This window comes from Lepidochelys kempii, chromosome 6, assembly GCF_965140285.1.
Source record: "Lepidochelys kempii isolate rLepKem1 chromosome 6, rLepKem1.hap1, whole genome shotgun sequence".
Lineage (NCBI taxonomy): Eukaryota > Metazoa > Chordata > Testudines > Cheloniidae > Lepidochelys > Lepidochelys kempii.
In genome coordinates, this window is record NC_136385.1 from 59,227,208 (window position 1) to 59,246,963 (window position 19,756).

Here is a 19,756-nt window from a genome sequence, read left to right on the forward strand (position 1 = left end):
CCCCCGGGTCCGAGCTCCCCTTCTCCCGGGGCTCTCAGTTCCCTGCCGGAAGCATGGCTGCCGACCAGACTCTGAGCGTGGATCTCCCCACTGGAGGCAAGAAGCTCAGGGGGCAGCTGGGCTCCTGGCGGGGAGCTGCATAGAGCTGAGAATTCTGCCTCTCAATCCTCTACACTGCCTCTCTTCAGTCGGGTGGAAGGGCTCCCAGTGAGGATGCGCGTCACCGACAGAAGGAGAGTCGTGTGGACGTCAGCCACCACAGTAATTATTGCGGTGGCTGTGAGTTGACCTAACTTAGGTTGATTTAAGATTGTAGTGTAGATATGCCCTGAATGTGGCATGAGTGTGATGATTTCAATCTGTGATGTAAAAGAATTGCCATGTTGGATCAGAACTGAGTTCTGTCTAGTCCAGTCTCCTTTCTCTGATAGTGGCCAGCACCAGATGTATTAGAGGAGGGTGTAAGAACTCCACAGTAGGCGTATGTGGGGTAATCCTGATCCCTATCCTGATCCCTAATAGTTACAAATTGGCTGAAGCCCTGAAGCATGAAGTTTAATCCCCCTTCCAAAATTTTTCTTAGCATTAATTATAACAACTCTGAATATTCTTGACATCAATATGTATGTCCAGTGTCTTTGTGAATCTTCCTCAGTGGGATCCTGTGACAATGGGCTGTGTGAAAAAGCATTTGAATTAGCCACCTTTTAATTGAATTGAATATTCCCTTATTCTTGTGCTGAGACAGGGGAGCAGCATTTTAATTAAAACAATATGCCTCTAAGAGGGTGGTGGTAACCGATCCCCATTAATCACAAAGGGTGGAGAGAGAAGTGCCTGCTAGGCATAATGCCGTTCTGTTGGATTCCTGCATGCCTTTGGCACTGAGGACACGTGACTTTGTATCATAAGTGCCCAAAGCATAGGAGGACTTCAGTGAGCCCATATCCTCACTCCACCCTCTGTGGCACACTGATACATGGTGCAGCCATACAGCTAGACAAGTCATGGCTCATTGCCCACCTATAGACTTCTGTTTCTAAGCATTATTTAAAAACAAGTCTTTGGTTATATAATCATACTCTGCACTACTATAGTGTCTTTTCATCTGATGACAAAGCATGTAGCCCTATATTAGCTTTTTTTTCTGCAGATTTTGTGTAGCATAGTCCTCCTGCCTTGAATCCTTATTCTCAGTGCCCCATGTTACTCTCTGTATCTTGCACCTAGGCCGGACCTGTGATAGAATTACTAGTGCCTCTTTGTCCAAGAAGGGATTTTTGTTTGTGCCCCAGATAGGTGTTTCTAGTGGCTGGATATACAATTCAGGGGGAGTGTTGTGATTTCTCCATCATTCACTTCTCTCCCTGTCCCTATTTTTTCATTCTCTTTCAGAACATGAGTGAAAACCTGAAGGACTGTTTGATCCAGACCCACACTTCGTTAGGGGAGATGGTGACAATAAAGACTGAGGCCTGCTCTCCGTGCCGGGACCAGGAATATGGGCAACCCTGGTAAGAGACTATACCTCTGCCTAATATGTTCCTTCATCTTGTCTCCATTTCAGCCATAGGTTGAGATGGGTTGGATTGATGGTGCTCCCCTTGAGTCTCCCTGACCCGCAGCAGACATGGCGGATTTCTGCCAGACATGGTGGTTCTCCACCAAAAGCTCCCAGGCGATGTAAGCATTAGCCACTTGATGCCATTGGAGCACCTTGTTCTGGCAGGATAGCCTGGGGCACTATGTATCAGCAATTTAGATGGCAAAATCAAGTTTGACACTTTAGGCTTGGGAAGCAGGGTATGACTGTTCACACAGCTTTTGTCTCATTGTCTGTTCTTTTCTATTCTTTCTCCAGCATATCACAGTCGTAAGTTCTTTATTCTCTTGCTTTCTCTCCCCAGCTCTGGGAGGGCTGACTCTCAATCCATGGAAGTGGAGCCTAAGAAACTGAAAGGGAAACGGGATTTGATCATGACCAAGAGCTTTCAGCAAGTGGATTTCTGGTGTAAGTGTCTTATCAATGGAGGGAGAATTCTCCTCCTCTCTCAGTCCATCTGCTTCCCCCTGGATAGGAAAGGAGCGTCTGGGACAGAATTTACTTGTAAACCTGTCACTTTAGTTAAACTCCCGAGGACCCTGAAATACTTGGTGATGAAGCCGTCAGGCAGGGATTCGTGACATCCAAAGTTCTGGGTTTGTAGTGGGGCTGTGTGGAGAAATAGATAGAAAATGTGCTAGGGCCTCTGAAGCATAAGGATTGGGTAACTGTGGAGTTGGCCTGGCAGCCTAATAGAGAGCCTACAAAGTCCAGATTTATGAGTTTTGGAACCATCATTCTCAAGCAAGGGAGCATTGCATGCGTAACTCCTTTTTTCGTTCTCCACATCCTGGGAGGGAAAAGTGTCCTGGCATACACTTGCACACCCTGAGTGTTGTTGGCCTCCTAAGGAAGCCACAGCCCCTTCCTGTCACAGGAGAAGTATATGATGCTGTCTGTCGCTGAGGCATATGACAAAGGTAGTGGGATTATGTGGGCAAGGGTATTTACTGGGTGTATACAATGGGTCATATACCCAACAAGCAAATGAGAGTGCTGCCTCCAAGAGCTAGTAGTTTTAAGGTGTAAGACAGCACAGAATATGTGGGCCTCTATGGCTGACATGTTCTCGGGAACAGGTAGGCTTTCAAGAGGAACTTGCAGAATAAAATGCTTGGCAAACTGCTCTGGGTGTAAGCTGTGACATGGGAGGAGCCACAAAAAGAGCTGTTGGCAGGGAGCTTGGGAAGAGAAAGGGTATAGGAGGGGATATGGGAAGAGACATAGGTGGGAGTAGAATTGTATACATCCTGGACTGGAAGGAGGATTAACTTGATACAAAAAGTGAGTGGAAGCTAGTGAAGAGCTTGAAGCGGTGGGGAGATGTGGTCAGAGCAGCAGGAGAAGAAGGCAGTCTTGTTCCTCTTTTAATGAACTGGCTTTTTGTGTGTACATGCATCCATATGAACACATTTCTGCCCCCTGCTGAATGGAGGCAGGACTGCTAGACTGTGTCATAGGCCCTGTATTGCTGAAAGATTCTCCCTTTCCTCAGTGGCAGGGTTCTTTGCTTTTGGAGTAGAAAAATGTGAGTTCTGTCCTTATTGTTGAAGGTTGTATAAGCTAATAATTGCTTTCAGATGTTGGCATTTCTGCCAATGGAAGTTTCAGCTCACAAGTTAATTCCTGTTTCCTCCAGTTTGTGAGTCCTGCCAGGAGTATTTTGTGGATGAATGCCCAAACCATGGTCCCCCCGTATTTGTGTCAGACACTCCGGTACCTGTTGGTATCCCTGACCGGGCAGCACTGACCATCCCGCCTGGCATGGAGGTGGTGAAAGAACCCAGCGGGGAGAATGACATACGCTGTGTGAACGAGGTTATCCCCAAAGGTCATGTCTTCGGGCCGTATGAGGGGCAGATCTCCAGCCAGGACAAGTCAGCAGGATTCTTCTCTTGGCTGGTGAGTGTCCTAACTGCCTCCCTAATTGTGACAATCCAACCACACAGCCTAGAGCAGCGAGTTATGGGGTGATGGTACTAGCTCTGCTAAAAGAGTAAGTGCCTTTCTTTTGATATTCATTTGCAGCAGCTCCAGGTCCACCTATTGTAATTATTATTTTTTTAGGGATACAGATTAGAGAAGGGGGCTGGGAGTCAAGATTCCTGAATTGTATTTCCAGATCTGGGTGGGAATGTGGTCTAGTGCAGGACTTCTCAACTGATGGGGCAAAACCCACAAATGGTCCACAAACAGGTGCCTTCTGGGTCACAGCCAAGGGGCTGAGAAAGCATCGAAGTCCAACCATCACTGGAACTTAGAAGAAATGAATGAATAGCTTACTCCCTCTCCTCTGCCTCTTGCTGTTCTCTCTGGCATGCCCTCCAGCCAATCCTGAGGAAGCTCCTCAGTGTATCTTCCTCGACTCTAAGGGTTGGGGAGGATCACTTCTGGAGATTACAGAACTGTTTCCATGACCTCTTGAAACAGCACTTCCCCCTCCCCTGAACCAGAGCACTGTGAAGAGCGAAGGAGGGAGAAGCCCGCCAACCAAGATTCAAGAGTCCCAGCACTCCCTAAATCTGTCATCCACCAGGAGCAGCTCCACTACCACACACAGTCTTCAGCATTAAAAACCATCCTGCTATTATCCCAATCCCACAACACTTTTCAGCCATAAAGAAACCACAAGGTGGATTTGAGGTTGTGGGTATGAAACACTGAGAACTGCTTGTGAGTGATTAAACCTACAACCAGGACCCCCAAGTTCAGCTCACAGCTCTGCTATTGATATGCTTTGTGACCTTGATGCAAGGTCCTTATCTCTGTGCCTCAGTCTAGCCAGCTGCAAAGTGGGGATATGCCTCAGTTCTGAGGGAGAAGAGGAAGAGGGGCATTCAGTCTCTGGCATCTTAGCTGAGACTGTCAACAATTGTACAAAATAGTACCAGCTGCAGTGGTAGTTTTGTGCTGTGGATATTTATACACTGGACAATGGACTGATACCACCAAGCTCATTTCACAGAGGGGACCACAAACACATATCCAGTGGGAGCAAGCTAGATGCTCTACTGGTCAGGGCTAGATGTGAAACCATGACCCAGAGGTAAAATGCTTTATATCCCAGAACCCCCTGACCAGGAGCTAGAATGGAAATTTGATCTAGATGTGAATAGTTCTGTATTCCCTGATTCTCTCTGAGCCAGCCAGTTTTCCTGTTACTTTTATTTTATTATTCTACAGATTGTTGATAAGAATAACCGCTACAAATCTATAGATGGGACAGATGAAACCAAAGCAAATTGGATGAGGTGAGTCTGGCTCTCTTCTGACTTCCCTGAAAAGGACTTATGATCCAGAGAAAAGGCAGGATGCGCTTCTCATCCTTCTGTGTGACAGTTACAAAAGAGGCCCTTTCTTACAGGGTTCAACTCTTGTGTTCTTCTATTAAGTGCTCTTGTGAGAGTCCTCTGCTGTCAGATTGAATGGTCGGATCTAACGGAGGGAGGTGTGTGCAGAGAATGGCTGTTCTTTGTGATGAGCAAGCACAGTAAAAATAGTGAACAGATATACGCTTCCCCCTTCTTACAAACATTAACAAGTCTCACTCCAGTTTTCTTTAATTTTTTCCCCCCATTTTACTTTCCAGTGTTTGCAAATAATCTTGCAGAAAGTATTCCATATTAATTTTATCCTTTCCCATTTCCCAGACATTGAGAGAGAGAGAGAGAGACTTTTTCCTTAGGTTTCTAATGGAGCAAATTCTGCTATGGCGCTCTTCTGTTTGTTTTTCTTGTTTGTGTCACTAGTATGATTGATTATATAGGTACAGCTCATGTTATTGAACTCTACTGGCTGAGTGGCTTCATAGCATCAGAACACAGAGCAGTGTAGGTACTGGACAAAAAGTGGATCTGGTTCTTGAATGGAACAGTGAGAAATGAAGATGTTTAGCATTTATACAGCACTGTTTAGTTTCAGAGTTCTTTACAAGTATTGATGTACTCTTTGCAGCCCCCTATGATGTTATAAGCAGGTAGCACTTACTTTGTATAAATTGGGAAGCTACTCCAAAGAGGTGAAGTGGCCCAAGGCCACGGATATATCAGTAGCAGAGTTAACAGAGGGCATGAGAACTTGTGGATTTCTTGCTACTTCTATGTTCTTACCAATCAATAACACTGCCTTCAGTGGTGGATTTTTGAAGAGCTAGATAGTTGGTGTCAGGAAAGCATTCCAGACAAGATCAAAATAACTTTGGGGTTAATTGGATTGTTGACCCAAATGAATAGTTCCCTTATTAGCTTCACCAAGAAAAGAGGCGTAGTGTGGAACACATATGGAGACACTACAAAGGCAACCAATCCAGCCTATATTCTGGCACTGCTCTTCCTTTTTGTCTGCTTGCATGAATGGAGGGTGTCCTGACACTTGTATCCAGGATGCCAATGAGACAAGAAAGGCTGGAGTTCTTAATACTGTCATGTGGTCTTCTGCGTGTCTTTACTCCAGTAGGACTGATCTCTAGTCTGGAGTTATGTAATTCGTGGAAAAGAGAAGGGGTGGGAGAAGGAATGGATGGATATTTGGATGTAGCTCTTACAGCAAAGATTTCAAAGATCAGAAACCATAGTAGAGATTTCCATGGTCAGAAGCCACGGAGAGATTTTTCTGCTATTGTTACCATTTCTCATAACCCAATCAGGGGCAAAAGTGGGAGTAGAGAGAATATGGTCCCATGAAACAAGAACCTTATAACAATATCTTCCTCCTGGATTTGACTTGCATGGCCCTACCACTACCAATTTTCATGTTGGCCCTATCCAGGAACAGTTACCAGCACGGTGCCATCCGACAGAATGACCTCACAGGAATCTTTTCACAAACCAGCATTTGCCTTGGTTATGTCCTGATGGAATGGCCAAACCATTCTGCTCAGCCTGGTAGAGTGAGTAGACTATAAAAGGTTGGATGGAGAGAATCGGAACAACAATGGAGATAAGGTGCAAGTAGGGTGACCAGACAGCAAGTGTGAAAAATCGGGACAGGGGATGGGGAGTAATAGGCACCTATAGAAGAAAATGCCCCAAATATCAGGACTGTCCCTACAAAATAGGGACATCTGGTCGTCTAGGTGCAAGAGGGTCACCAGACTCCTTTAGGGGTTGTTTATTGGGGGACCCCAGACAGGTCACACACAAACTGAGCTCCATGGAGTGAAATCTTTCTGATCCTTCCACATAGAGCCTGGAAAAAGTGCTTCCCACAGTAGTAGTGTGGGGACTATGACTGTATTCATGCTAACAAACATGATGTTACTAGGAAGGATTGATGGGGAAAAGTTTTTGTGTATTCAGAAACTTTCAGATTGGGTAGGCATTCAGGATCCTGCCTTAGCATCTTGCCCCTCGTGGATATTATCCCCAAAAGCCATACTTCTCGGGATGCTGTAGCAGCATCTGGAAAAAGAGTAGCGCTGTCCTTGCCATTGCAAAGCGTTCTCTCTCTGTGAACGGAGTGGGTCTGCTCACCAGGACGGGGTCGTAGGTGAACAGCAGCCTGAGCTGATTCATCATTGTATTGTGTTGTGTGTCATTTTACTTGTCTTTGACCCACCCAATCTGATCATGTTTATATTCCTAATGAAATTTGGCACCTTCCAGTTCTTACTCTTTGGGGAATCCAGATCCTCTTTAAATAGGGCAGTGGCTAGAAGGAAAGGAAGAACACAAGACAGGGCAAGTGACGAGCAGCAGTTAGGTGACATGTACAACGTTGCATTTTTCCTTCTTCTCATGCTTAATCTCTGAGAAGCTCTTGGAGCTGGGCTGCATGTTGAGATGGCCACTGATCCAAGAACCAGTCACTGTAACAGTCTCCTCTTTGCGTAAAGGGTTGTTGTCTCTAATACTGTGTGGAACGTAGTGGTTTTGTTTGTAGGGGTTTGTGTGAACCGTTTCCTCGGTCTCACTTCACATAGGGACTGGCTTTGAACAAATGCCTGGACTCAAACCAAACCTCAGTCAAAATTGCTATGTTGCCTCCAGCTTTAATAAGAACCCAGGAATCTACCCTGATCCCGAATCTTACAAGGGCTCTCACAAAACCCAGAACCAGCCCCATTGTATTGGGTTACTTTTGGGATGTGGCAGAGACACTTCATACAGCTCTTGGTGACCTTTGTCATAAGGGATGAAGCAGGGGACACGTCTGGAAAATGGAACTGCCTTTGAAATAGGGCAGGAAGCCCTTAGGGCACCCTTCTGGGTGACTCACCATTGTCCTCACTGGAAGATGGTGAAGGGAAGCATCTGGAGTTGTGGCAATATCTAAGGGGATTATCACAGTGTGGTGTCTCATATGTGAGAGTCCTAGAATTTCTGTGGCAGGTTACAGTCTCCAAGCTGTTGCTAGAAAAGAGCACTCGAATTCTCAAAAACTTATTACCTGGTCCAAATCCCCACTCTGGGGATAGGAAAGTCTTAATTTACCTCACCACGTGCATATATGTGCATGGAACTGTCTGTGTATTTGCTTTTTTAAGTTTAGCATTGTTGGTGCAACTCCTTGGGAACATTTTCCTACCACGTTTATGATGGCCGCATATGCACACAGTTGGGATGGGTTTGTAATAGCACTATCTTACTTTCTTCAGCCCTTTGGGCATGGCTGGGGATGGATGCCTGGTTTCAGTGTCCATGCTCGTTTAAGTTGGGTTGCATACATCCATTTCTGTTAGCTCTCAGCATGTGGGACCTGAGGGCTCTTATGGGTCCTCCTGTTTCAGTGAATTGCTGTGAAGAAGTAAGAAGTCATATAAAGCAGTATCACTCTGAAACTCTGACGGAGCCACAAGCTCCCTGCAAACAGCAATCTAAAGTCACTGTGCATTTGCTCCTCAGAAGCAGTGTAGAGTGTAGGTGGCTTTGTATTCAGAACGGTTCTGTATATCACACATTAGCAATTCTCAAATACTCCTTTGCAACTGAAAGTGAAACTTGTACAGCTTTAAGCTGTCTCTGGGGCCCTGCTCCTTCTGAGCTAAGGAGTGAATTCAAAATGATGGATGGGCTGTTATGACTCCTGTGGGCAGGGTCTGGCAACACCCCACATTACATTCTGCGTGGGCCACAATGCTTGAAAGTTAAAGCCTTCTTCCATTCACACAATAGGTGCCAAAACTAGAGGCCTGAAGAAGCTCTAAAAGGCAAAACACTAGGTTTTAATACCGACCCAAAACTCCTCCCAGGCTCCTGGTAACTATCACAACACTGCGCGAGCCTCTCACAACCCTGTGGAAACCAGGTCTGCTGGGAACCTGACACTTTCTGGCTTCATGTTTTGACTTAGTATCAGGCCAGGCTTCCCAGTTTTTGTAGAGTTTTTTGGTTTTTTGGTGTTTGGATTCTCTTAAACTGCAAACTGAAAGGAAAATTCGACTTTGATGCACAGACTCAGAAGGAAAAATTGGTATGAGCCCCTAGGACCTGAAACTGCCACATCTCACTCTAGCTTGTGACTAATTCACTGTGCAATTCCCTGTATGGCATTAGCCGCAATGGCAAACTTGGGACCCATAATTCACCACTGGTGCAGCTCCAGCAATGACAGAAGTCGTGAAAGCAGTAATGTAGACAGGGCTCAGTCTTGTTAATACTGTCAGCTTACCTTGCTCAGAGCAGCTCCCAAGTGAGTTCTCTGTTAAAATCCCGCCAGCTTTCCCTTTGTAGAGAGATTATCATACTGTTACCCCTTTTGACCAGAACAGTTAGCCAGTATTGGAAATCTTACTGGTTGTTTCAGTTAGAAGAAGAAATTGATGATGTCGTGAGATACTTGTTTGATACAATTCTGCTTATTTACAAAGAATGTGCATAAAGTCCCAGTTTCCCTGAACACAGTAGGAATCATACAGGAGACAGTTCCCTTGCAAATATTCCAGTCCTCTTTTCCCAGCCAGCATTCTGCCCCAAAGCTCTCTCTTAGCTTTCTCTCAGGGTCACGCTACATGTTCTGCTCTGGCTGTCGGCTTTCTGCTGCCTTCTCTGAGTGCTTCTGAGGTGTTTCTGGAATCATCTGTGCACAGGCAGATGTGTACACACACACACAACTCCACCAGAACAATACCCCACCCTCAGTATTTGCATTCAGCCTCCAGTAAAACCCCTCAGCCCACATAGCCCACCTCCTGACCAGCCTTTTATGTGGCCTGTGTTTTGGGCAGTGGCTCCTGTTGTTTCCTGTTCCATAAAGGAGCTTAACTGCTTCTTTCCTTGATCCTGAACAAGGGCGGCTGTTGTGCCTTCAGTGAAGTTTCACCCCTCCCTCAACATAACAGTACTAAGGAAAACAAACAAATACACCTGAAAGGGGTCCACTTATTTTTCCATATGTTTTTGTCATAGTTTGCATTTGTCTAGTGCCTTTCATGCCAATGTATCCCAAACTTCTCCACACTGGGAGGCAGCACCTCCTGATAACTAGTGCAGATTACAAAAATGGGACATATTACCTACCCCTTAAAATGTATCTTGGGATCTTTAGTGTCCATGCCGCGCAGACAGGACCTTTTGTTTCAGATCTCCTTCAATTAACACTCCCTCCCTCCTCCCCCCCCCCCCCAAACTGCATGACATTACCTATAACTTCTGATCGAACATATAGTGACACCGTTCAGTAACAATATAATTAAAATTAGGCTTTTTAATGTGTGGTCCCAGATTAGATTAAACTTATTTTTAAGGACACTTTAGATTTTTTTTCATTTTCCCCCTGCCGCCACAGTGCTACTATAGCACAGAGTTAAGGTGGTTTGAATGCTCTAACTGGGCATTTCCATACTTAATATGTTTTGATTTCTTTTAATTTTTAGCATATGTCTGAATTTCCTGGGTTTTAATTGTTTGATTTGGGGTTAGTTACATCATCATTGATTGTTTTTACCTTAAATTACAGATATATATTTCCAAACATTACTCCATCTTGATGTAGATTTTTGTGAGAATTTCCTTTTTTAAATGATCAGAAACTTCATACATAGATGCTGAACAGGAAATCTAAAGAGAACATTATCATATATTTTTAATTATTGGAAGATGTGTAGTGTCAACCTTAAATCATGTTTATTTGAAATTTTGAGGCCAGAGTCACCTGTGTTCTGACTGCTTTACTCTGCTCTGGAATAACACAAAGCACCCTGAACATACTGGTTAGGTAAGCTGGGTTTACAGGTCCTTTGTATTCTCAGTGCACACCTGTTTCCCCTGCCCCTCCAGTCTTCCATTCTCCTGCACCCACCAGGGCCAGATTAACCCATCACTGGGCCCTATGTAAACATACACTTCTGTGCCCCTCTCTGCACATGAATAATAAATAGCCATAAAGTACACTTGCCATGGCTGGGCTGGCTATGCTGTGGATCCACCAGGACCAGTTCTCATAGTGTTGCTGCTCACTTTGGCAGAGGGACAGCTGGGCCAAACTTGGATGAGTGGCATAGTGACCGGGCACTACTCAGTGAGTGTACTGTACGGCTGTTTGTTGGAATTCTCTGAAGTATAGTATTAGTTAACTACACTGAAGGAGAAACTTTCACTTAAGAAGATAATAAGTAAAAAAATTACTATTAATCAGTTCTTAAATTTAAAAAAAGTATTCATATGGTAGCCTGTAGATAAGATTTCAATGAGTTTTAACCGTAAGGGAAATTGAGTCTGCATTGTGTTCCCTTATTAAAATCATTTAGAACACACAAGTAAGGTCAAGACACAGCATACTAAGGTTTTTTTTAAAGGTCCCATTTTTTAATTGTTACTTCATAAGCTAATTAATGGACTTCGCAAATTCTCACAAAATTCATTCACTATTCCGTGTATTGGTGAGGATATGCTGAAATGTTCATACATAACAAAAGGCTTTGAATCCCTGCTTTGAACTCAACTCAATCTTAATTGTGGCGCTCAACCTAGCACCTCCATAATAGTCCGAGTTTCAAGCTTGAAAGTTACCTTTTAAAAAACAAAATGGCCGCCCTTTTCTATCTCGACTGAGGAATATTGAAAGCTTGTTGTGGGTGTGGGTGGAATTGGTCCCACCAACTCCGTCTTGCTGGAAATCAGCCCCAGTGCAGCACTGGTCACGTGGTTGGATGTGGGGGGTGTGGTACTTGGCATTGATTTCTTTTTACCCAATTGTGCTTTGTGGGATGTTCAACCCAAGGAATATGACTGAACGAAAGAGGAAGCCCAAGTTTTCCAAGGAAGAGCTGGACATTCTGGTCACTGAGGTGACCCGGAACGAAGCCATGCTGTTTGGGAGGGAGACAATGCGTCTATCCCATGCTGACAGGGACAAGATCTGGGAAGGCATAGCCAGGAAAATCACATCAGTCAGCCAGGTCCCCAGGTCTGTAAAAGACATTAAGCACAGATGGGACGACATGAAGAGAAGGACCAAGGACAAACTGGCATTCATGCAGAGGTCCCTCTCCAGCCCTGGCAGCACGGGGCGGCCCTCGGCCATCGTCCTGACCGCCCACGAGAGAGCCATCGAGTCGACGCTGCATTCGTCACACCAGATGCACGGCTTCCGGAGAGCGGATCTGGACGTGGTTGACAGCCCATCAACGAGCTGTAAGTATCTCTACATTAACCTCTGTTTTATGTTCACATATCTCAGTTTTGACGCAAAGGTGTCATTTGTGTATGATATGAGGTGTTGTACCTTCCTGCTCACTGTGGTGTTGGTCGCTAGTAGGTCTCTATTGATCATGGTGAAGTGAGATGGAAGCAAGTTTCCCCCATCCCATATTAAATTTTTTTTTTGCGTCAACTTCTCCCAGCCTTTTGCCCTATTGTGTCTCCCCCCTCTTATGATTGTACAGTGATAAGGTTCTGCCTTTTTAAGGGGTGGACAGCAGCTATCGAAGCCTTACCCAAGCCAACCAGGTATGGGGAGCTGGATGCAACTACTTCCAGTGGGTGGAAAGACCATTATGAAGGACTAGGGAGGGTTCCCAAACATGCATCCCAGTAGGGAGGAGATTCTCAACAAATCCCATTACTAATGGATCCGCTGCACTATAATCAGCTTCAACAAGGTCCTCTTTTTATGGTGACTATTGACACTTGTGCTCAGGCCATTGTGGGCTTCTTATCTAGTGGTTTGAGCGTTCAGTGCAAGTAATATCAATAGAAAGGGCATCTTAATGATTTGTTTTCTTTCCTGAAACAGAAGATTGACTCTGCTTTTTAGTTACGCTTCTTATAGTGAAATTCACTAACTCCTTCCAGCTCTGTAGGCCTAAATTGCTTTCTACTCTGTGTTGGTTTGGTTTGTTTTTTTGCCTTTACTTATGAATTTTTCTGTGTGGATGTGGCACTTGCTTTGCTGTAAGCCTATGGAGATATGAAGTAGGGAAGGAGGGATATCTGTTATTCTGGAAAGTAGACTAAGTATAGTTTCACTCTTGGTGTTCTCCCACCATGTTCTGTCTCTTCCCTTAGTGCTCTACCAGTTAACGTTGTTAATAGAAATGCAAGGACAGAATACTAGCACTGGCAAAGTGAGGCTCAGTCAGGGTGTGTCTATACTGCAAAGAAAAACCCATGATGCTGAGTCTCAGAACCTGGGTTTAGTGACTCAGGCTCACAAGCCTCAGGCTGTGGGGCTAAAAATAGCCGTGTAGACATTCCTGCTCGGGCTGGAACTTGGGCTCTGAAACCCTGTGGGGGGGATGATCTCTGTTTTTCTGTGCAAGATAGACATGCCCTTAGATAACTCCTTGTGCCTACCTTTGGAAATCAGTAATCTGTCTTTCAGAATCAGAAGGGTAATGTGCACATTTATATGGGGTTTCTAGCCTTTATCATCCAGAGGTTCACGTCTTAACTGATAGCCTTTTTCAAAATAGTTCATATGTCTGTGTGAGAATATCAGTCGGTAGCTAGAAGTATAAGGCATTATCATTATATTTGTTGTACATATGCCCATGAACAGGGTTATCACGAGATTTTTATTGCAATCAGTATCATTACAGTGAAGTGGGGTTTTCTTTGTGTGGCTATTTTTCCCCCTGCAACAGTCTAACATACCTAATTAACTTGGGGTCTTGTTGTTTTAAAGCAGCATTACCAAATTACATCCCTTGGCACCAAACCAAAAATATTGCAATGCAAGTCAAATTTGGCAAGGACCAGGTGCCATTATATAAAATATAATATAAGCAATAGTACATGACTAGGTGTTTGTCATCAGATATCTACACATCTCTGGTGAGTTTTGACACTAGCCTGAAGGCCAGCTGTCTTAATTTAACCAGAACATGCAATTTTTCTTATTTAGCTGTGCTTTTGGAGAAGGTAGGTCATCACTATTGTTTAAAATTATTTTAGTTTCTGGTAACAAATCCTGACCCATGTGGTTATACTGGATAACCTCTCAGGTTGGATCCCTCCTCAACTGATTGGGTTCCTTCACATTTGTTGCTCAGGTGCTAATATTTGCTTTACATGGGCAAGCACATTTAAGTTATGCACCAAAAACTGTATCTGGAGGCTTGTCTCTAATGCTAGGATAGTGAAGAGAGAGCTTTCCAGCTGCTCTAAGATCTCTTGAAACAAGTCATGGGAGAGAAAGTTTTGCCATAATAATTTGCACTTCTTGTTCTGTTTAAAGCTGATGAAGATGAGGAAATGCCAGGCCCCTCACAGGAGCACCACTTCTCATCACTGCAGAGGGATGGTGAAGAAGCCAGCCAGCTCTCTGGGCCTTCTCTCCTCCGCACGTCTTCTTCATCTGATCAATCTGAAGCTACCAACCAAAGGCAGGAAGTGCAGCACTTGTCCCCACATGCCCAGTCATCCTACCAACCCCCTCACCCACGCACCAGGAGTCCGCCCCTTTCTAGCTTCGATCGGCAACTACTCCATTCCCACACCCAGCAGACAGACCTGTTCAGGCAGTTCTGCCAGGAGCTGGTGGCTATCCACAGAGACATGGCGGACAGCATGCATGTGATTGGTCAGAGGATGACTGACCTGACTGGGCAAGTCAGCCAGATGTGCCAGACCCTGACAGAAATCCGTGATGGGGTCCAGGCTTTTCATAGGGTGCAGGACCCTAATGCCACCCCAAGGACTGTCCTGCAGGCACCCTGCTCAAGGAACCCATCTGAGCCCCATGCAGAGTCCAACCAAAGCCCCCCAAAGCAGCCTGCTCCTGCACGGACTACCAGGTCACAAAAGAGAAAACACCATTTTTAATCTGCTTCATGTTAAATAAAAGAAGGGAGGTCCATCCTGAGCTGTTGCGAATTCACAGGGCCTCCACCCAAGGATCAGTATTACATGGTGAGGAGCAGCAGGCCCCCCCTTACCTGTAAAGCAGAGTTATGGCAGCTGAGTAGTAGGCCTGGCCCGATGGACTGACAAACAGGTGTCTCAAGCCTTTTAGAACCTGGATTGTAGGGAAGTTAAACCTCAATTCTTTTGTCTTGTAGCTATTTCGAGCCATCAGGGCCCCCTGTGCTTAAGTGCTCTAGAGGCTGAGAGATGCAATTAGACTGATTTCTTTGATCTTGGAGGATGCCTGTGAAACATTATTAGGGCAACATATTTGCAAACTTCCTTTAAAAACCAAACCACAAAATATCCCAGCCTCTTTCCTCCCACTATTATCCTGCAAATTGGCATATGTGCTATGCAGATTCTTAACTAAGTGATGCATCATTATAGCTTTAAAGGCTGTAATTGCTCATTAGTTTATCTTGTGCTCTGCAATAATGGGAGATCAGGGCTTACTGTAATAATTATATGCAGCTTTGGGAATGGGGATATAAAAGTGCAAATGCTGAGATGGGAAGAAAGTAGATGCAGAGAGAACCTCCCACCCACTGCAACTTGGGAGAGACTGTCCAAGCATTGTTTGACACGGAGGATGGTTCTCAATGTCCACTGAGAGTAGGATAAGAAGTAATCCAGTTTAGTTTGCAGCAGAGGAAAATTTAGCTTAGATATTAGGAAAAATGTCTTAACAATAAGGATAGCTAAGCACTTGAACAGGCTTCTAAGGGAGATAGTGGAATTCCCAGCACTGGAGGCTTTTAAGAAAAGGTTGGATGATCACCTATCTGGGATGGCCTAGGTATAATTAATCCTTCCTTAGCATGGGAGGATGGACTAGATGACCACTCCGTCCTCCCATGATTCCATAAAACCCTCAAAGATGTGGTGTTGCACTTGCCCAGAACCCTGCAGTATTGCACGCACTTGCACAGCAGGGTTTAATCCATCTATTTCCTTGAGTGTATCTGAGGCTCTGTCTGCACGTCACAGTCAGGGTTAAACATGGCTAGTATTTGTAGTGTGATTGTGGCCAAACAGGGTTGTACCATGTTCCTTTCTGACGTGTTATAACCTCTATTGTTTTTGTGCACCAAAAAATGTGCTAGATATTCTACAGAAACAAGTAAAGACATAGTGCCTGATTCCGATCTCATGTACACTAGTTTTACATCAGTGTAATTCTATTGACTTCAGTGGAATTATTTACAATGGGGTATCTTAGGGCAGAATTTGAGGCATAGTCTCTGCCCTGAAGAGCTTACAATCTAAATTTCCTGATAGATATCTAAGCTAAAACCTCAAACACTTTGTTTCTGTCCAGACAAGCGAGAACGATGTTTCAGCATTTTAAACTTTGTTGTTGTCCTAGGCTCCCTCTGCCTTTACATGTATAATCTTGGTTTTGAAACTGCGTTTTAGCACCCTCATCCGACCCGGCTACAACACACCTTGTTGAGTTGAATCCGCACAGCAGTTTTTTCACAACACAATTGGGTGTTACCCTGGTTTCCACATCCTCATCTGTCATGCCACCTCAGACCCCAGAAACATCTGGCCAGTTATCCCTGTGTGCCAAGAGGACATTCACGCAGAGCAGCACCAGCAGCTTGTGAGCCTGTGCTCTCTGGGATGTCCTACTGTTCATAGAGCTGGGTAACAGGAGAATTTTCCAAACTGGAGACACGAACAGACTTGGGGGGTTCACATCTACACACAAGTGTTACTACCTGGTTGCACAGAGACAGCACATGTTCTCCTAGATCTCTTGAAATGGTGACACAAGGTTAGCTGCCACAGTTACTAACTAAGTACTAACCATGTTGAGTATGTGAACACAAATCTGGTTTAGAGCCAGCCTTGTCACAAGCCAATTGCAAATTCAGCTAAAGATTGTGTAGGCAAAGCCTTAGTGGACAGGGAACTCGGACAGCACAATATGTGAGACCTACTTTACTGTTCTGAAACTGTTAAGAGTGTTTTCTTCTTTCAGCTGTTTGCCATTTCTCTTCTAAAATATACTGTGAGAATTGTCTAAAATACTTCAGTTCAGTGTTACTGCAGTGGTTGAGCCATTCCTGGTGTGTGTATTTTTATTTTACTGTCCTAATACAAATAGGTTAAATTTTAATTGCTTGAGAAAGCGCTCTAGTTCAAGAAAGCCAAGGTCTGGTGAGGAGAAAACCACCTTTCTTCTAAGAATTAATCAACTTTGGATCTCATAGAGGAATTTCCCCAGAGCATCAAGGCCAGAGCAGGGCAATGCTTGCTTTCCTTTCTATTAGTCTGCCATTTTGCTTCAGTTGCAATATTTGTATTCTGTAGAAAACTACTCTTTTTGGTTTTTATGGTGGGGGAATGTATTTGGTCTCGGCTGAGGTTGGAGAAACTTTTCTAATGTGGCTTAAGGAGAAACTGAGAAATGGCAAATGTTTTAAAAAGCTTGTATGAGTAAATATGGTGCTACTGCTGAATATTATTAGTAACATTCTTAGTTTATATTTATTATAATATTTGGTCCATGCCAATGTCTTGTTGATATAACTGCAAGATTAGCCCCACTGGTTATGTTGTCCTTGGGGAGCTGCCATGGGAACTCTTAGAGCTAGACAATGGAGGCCTCAGCTCTGCAGCTGGTAGGCATCCACAGTTCCCAGTGACATTTATGGTGGTTATGGGTACTCAGAATGTTTTAGAATAAAGCCCTTAATCTATAGAAGCACTTAAAGAGCGATGACCGTCAGAGGTGGTTCTAGTCCTTTGGGGGCCCTAAGCAAGAATAATTTAGGGGCACTCCATTACCTCTTACTGACTCCCTAAAAATACTAACTGCATTATTTCTGCAAACCAAAAAATGTACCAACACAACACATACTAATATGCTTGTTAAAATCTCCACATTAAATAAGATGAATAGTATTTTGGGGGTAATACTAAATGGGGGGCCCCCGTTGAGCTGCTTGGGGCCCTAGGCATTTGCTTAGTCTCTTTATGTCTGGAGCCACCACTGATGACCCTGTTTTCTGTTCTGCTAATGGGACAGCCTAAAGCGCAAACCCCTGAAACATCAGGGCTCAGGGGATTGCTGACGAGAAAGGGCCACATATTATAAAATCCAATGACTAGATTAAGTTATATCCCTGAATTTCCTCTGTGGGGTATTACTAATGGGCCCAGTTCCCGGTGGGAATTGTCTGCCCTTGTAGACCCTCAGTGAAATGGTTGCTTTGTACTGTCTTGCAAAGGGCACTTCCTCCTGTGCACATCACACTGACTGGTGGTGGAAGCCTGAGAAACAAAGTGCCCGTGTTGAAGCATATTACTGTGCTTACGCCAGTATTTCCATTTCTTGTATATGCTGGAAAAATATTTCTTTAAAAGTATTTTGTTAAATAAATTACAATAAATATATAACACTTTTAACACACATGCTTGTTGGGTCATTTGTCCTTCCCACTCCATCTCTGCCTGGATTTGTGCCAGGGAGCTAAAGTTAAAGATCTGGTGTTTGCAGCCATCTCAGAAGCCACATCCATTTGCTGTCTGACATTCCCAGACATCCCAGGGCTGCCAAATGTCACAAACCTGGAGTGACACACGAGCCTTTGGCAGCCCTGTCGCTTGTGGCTGGGCTGCAGGTAGGCACCTCCTGTGGCCACTGAAATGGAGGCAGCAAGCTGCTGCTGTTCCTCCTGGGTCAGCTGTGGCGCCTGCCTTCAGGCAGCCAGGTGGGCTTCTCTCTTCCCTCCCCTCGGCTTCTCCTGGCACCAGACCAGCACAGAGCCCCCAGGGAGGAGATAGTGCAGGTAAATGGGGGGAGACAAAGAGAACAGGATTAGGGAGGCTGAGGGGAGAGGGGCAGAATGACTGAGGTTCCCCCACAACAAACCTTTTCCAGGGCTTCCCAACTGTCCCACAACACACACACCCTGCCCTCCAGTGGCCTGTGGCTCTCTCCAATACTTGAATCTCCACTGGGTCCCCTTGTTCCATCCAAATCCCCCTTACTTCTGAAGTGTGTGAGAAATAGCTACACAAACCACCCCTGAGCAGGGAGACCTGAGAGCTTCTTGGCCTCTGGGAGTCCAGAGTCAGCTGTAAGAAGCGGTGTAAAGGGAATACAGAATAGCGTTTAGCCACTAAATGGAAAGCACATACTGCAGGGCCAGCTTCTGTGTAGCTAGGATCACTGCTGCTGCCCGCTTGCCTCTCCAACAGCTAAGGAATCAATTCCAGTTAATACACACCAGCAAGAGCGGCAGGCTCCCATGTCTCTGGGCAGTGCAATATCTGAACAGTGCTGTCGATCTGAGACCTGGCATTTTGCTGGGTCGGAATAGACTGGGCAGAGTCCTTGTCAGCATTTGAAGAGGAGTTTACTATGACTTTACACTTTGGCTTCTCTGTCCCAGGGCATAGGACAGCTGGGAGACTTTATGACCCCTGTGAGAGCTAAAATTCATTATTTTCACTTTACCCCGTAATCTGCAGGTACCTCTTCAAAACCCAAAGCAATTGCAGATGGATGGGTTTGACTGAGTCACATGTCTATGGTCACCAGTATCCCTCTCCTTTTGGAACCTCACCTCACTAATATTGCTGGGAAACAGCCTTAAGGTCTTGTCAGAAATTGTACCAGTGTCTATGTCTTCACGAGAAATGCTGCAGTGCTACAGCTGCATTGCCCTAGCACTTCAGTGTAGATGCTCACTCCCATGCCAGGAGGAGCTCTCCCATCACTGTAGTTACTCCATCTCCCTAAGAGATGCTAGCTAGATAACACCGGTGGTTAGGTTGGCTCAACTATGTAACACAGGAGGGGGGATTTTTCACACCCCCTGAGCATTGTAGCAGGGTCAACCTAACTTTTGAG

At 44.9% G+C, this 19,756-nt stretch overlaps 1 protein-coding gene across 6 annotated transcripts in view; it reads left to right on the forward strand.

Annotated features, from left to right (window-relative positions):
• PRDM11 (PR/SET domain 11) overlaps positions 1-19,756 on the forward strand; it is a 62,459-nt gene that overhangs the window by 23,426 nt on the left and 19,277 nt on the right. For 4 of the 6 annotated variants that reach the window (XM_073348086.2, XM_073348090.2, XM_073348087.2 and 1 more), the window contains 4 exons: positions 1,396-1,514; positions 1,908-2,011; positions 3,243-3,505; positions 4,787-4,854. In XM_073348086.2, coding sequence (XP_073204187.1) covers positions 1,396-1,514; positions 1,908-2,011; positions 3,243-3,505; positions 4,787-4,854 — 554 coding nt within the window. Of the gene's footprint in view, positions 1-1,395; positions 1,515-1,907; positions 2,012-3,242; positions 3,506-4,786; positions 4,855-11,761; positions 12,175-14,218; positions 18,421-19,756 lie in introns of those variants that run through there. The other 2 variants (XM_073348091.2, XM_073348089.2) reach the window with 2 other exon arrangements.